The sequence below is a fragment of the Octopus bimaculoides genome, chromosome 5, assembly GCF_001194135.2.
Source record: "Octopus bimaculoides isolate UCB-OBI-ISO-001 chromosome 5, ASM119413v2, whole genome shotgun sequence".
Taxonomy (NCBI): domain Eukaryota; kingdom Metazoa; phylum Mollusca; class Cephalopoda; order Octopoda; family Octopodidae; genus Octopus; species Octopus bimaculoides.
The window spans coordinates 31,294,312-31,296,512 of record NC_068985.1 but is presented as its reverse complement, the minus strand read 5'-3'; the positions used below and the strand labels follow the sequence as shown (position 1 = coordinate 31,296,512).

General features: G+C 40.8%; 1 protein-coding gene across 2 annotated transcripts in view; it reads left to right on the top strand.

Moving 5' to 3' along the window:
• LOC106867868 (C-1-tetrahydrofolate synthase, cytoplasmic) overlaps positions 1–2,201 on the top strand; it is a 22,021-nt gene that overhangs the window by 14,658 nt on the left and 5,162 nt on the right. For both annotated transcript variants that reach the window (XM_014912920.2, XM_014912921.2), the window contains one exon: positions 628–704. In XM_014912920.2, coding sequence (XP_014768406.1) covers positions 628–704 — 77 coding nt within the window. The remainder of the gene's footprint in view (positions 1–627; positions 705–2,201) is intronic.

The following is a 2,201-nucleotide window of genomic DNA, read 5'->3' as shown; positions in this document are numbered from 1 at the left end:
CAGAGCTGGAGTGGCAGGACTAGCCTTTAGGAAAGTGGTTATACACCATTAGGTGTACACCTGCTTTCCTATATTAAATTCGGAATAAAAGCAACGAAACGCGACTCTGAACTATCAACACAACAATATTTATTTACCGAGGAAATAGGCATGGTTGCTGAGATGTTGGAATGAGCTGTCCCCATAGTTGGAATGCTGGAGAGACAGCTTGACCCGTCCATGCTCATGGCCGGCCGGCCGAGAAAGAGAATGAATTGAGCGGGAACGCCTCAGATGTTGAATTCCACGCATGCGCATCGGACTCTTCCTGTGTTCCTTCCGGAACTATTCCCTGCGCATGCGTAGATGAAAACGCAGTAATGGCGACTGTATTTTGGCGCCAAATGACGTCACTACAAGAAACATCTAATTGACCTATCAGTTGGCAGGTGGACCAGTAGTAACTCGGGCAGCATATAATTACGTCAACCGATTTAAAGTATGTACATTGCATGCGTAAATTTACGTCAACCATTTTAAAAGGGTTAACTTGAATTTACATTCTGAAGATTCTCTGTTAAAAAAAGATTCAGGCATTTTACTTTGTTTTTATTAACTATTTTTCTTTGTTTCTCTTTCTCTCTCTAGCTACCAATGGAATCTGAACATGAAATTGATTCTCATCTTGTCACCAATTCTATAATTCCTTCCAAAGATGTTGATGGGTAATGCCAAAATATTTTTTATAGGAAACATTTCCTTTTGAAGTTTGTTGAACTTGGAAGACAGATGTATCTCTGTGTGTGGTATAGAAGTTTTCTTCCCAACTATATACCCACTGCTTGGCAACTCTGACAAGTGCCTTCTTCTATGGCTCCTGGCCAACAAAAGCCTTGTAAGTGAATTGGGTAGACAGAAACTGGAAGAAGCCTGCTGTATTATATCCTTCGTTATCATTTAATACCTACCTTCCATGCTGGCATGGGTTGTTTGATTTAACAAGATCCAATAAACCAGAAGACTGCATAAAGCTCCAACATCTGCTTTGGTATGGCTTCTACAGTTGGATGCCCTTTCAAGCACCAACCACTTCACAAAGTATACTGGAAGCTTTTTTCAAAAAGAGGAGTCTCTGCAACTAAGTGGGCTTGTAGTAAAAGAAGAGGTGGTTTTATGCCAGGTGTTGTGAAGCTAGAGTATGATAGAGGAACTCACATAAATGTTTTGGTGTAGAAGACATATGGGGTTATGTTGCATTATACAAGTAGATGGGAATAGCAGGAAAGAATATAAGGATGTTGGTAACAAGGTATCAGTGTGTACTTTCAAGATACAAGGAGATGGGTACAAAAGAGAATATGAACTGTGGATAGGGAAGAATGGGGGGATAAATTCATAATGTGAAAAGAGTGGCAGATAGAGATGTAGTGAGTGATATACAAGGGTGAAAGTGTGGTTGATGGGAAATATCTAATAGAGGGGAGTAAAATTGCTCAGGATGGAGTAGATAAGTGGCATGTTGGAGGACAAAAATATAATAAACCTGTAAATAGATCAGAAAATAGGAAGGTGGGAGTGAAGGGTGGAAATAGGAGAGAGGGAGATGTATAGGGATAGAGATAGAGATCAGAGGCACATAGTGAGAGGAAGACAAATGTGTTGGGGCCAGCATCAACAGCAGATATGAAAGAGTGTTGAGAGTGATCCTGGTTCAGGATCTGAAATTGCTTCTGTCTTGGACACCTCCTTTACACACACACACACACACGTGTGTGTATTTGTGGGAGTGATTTGTATTTCCTCTCATCTTCACATGTGTTCACTGATCATAAACAAGGCTCACTTTGTCCATACAGACAATGACATTTGCTTGCAGTTCACCGTGACAGCACATCTGTGCTTCTTGATATGTTCAATCTTTATAAACAAAAGGCTCATTTATATGGTGACAATATACTCAGTTCTCATGGCCTGCGAAAAACTTTTCCGTTTTCTAAGTGTTTCAAGCAACTACACTGGTGGATCATGGAAGATATCTTATTATGCCAGCCCCATTATGGTTGAACCAAACACTAGTATATAAAATCCCATGAAGCTTGATCACTTTATTCATCATTATCGTTTAACGTCCGTTTTCCATGCTAGCATGGGTTGGACAGTTTGACTGGGGTCTGGGAAGCCAGGAGGCTGCACCAGGCTCCAGTCTGATCTGGCAGTGTTTC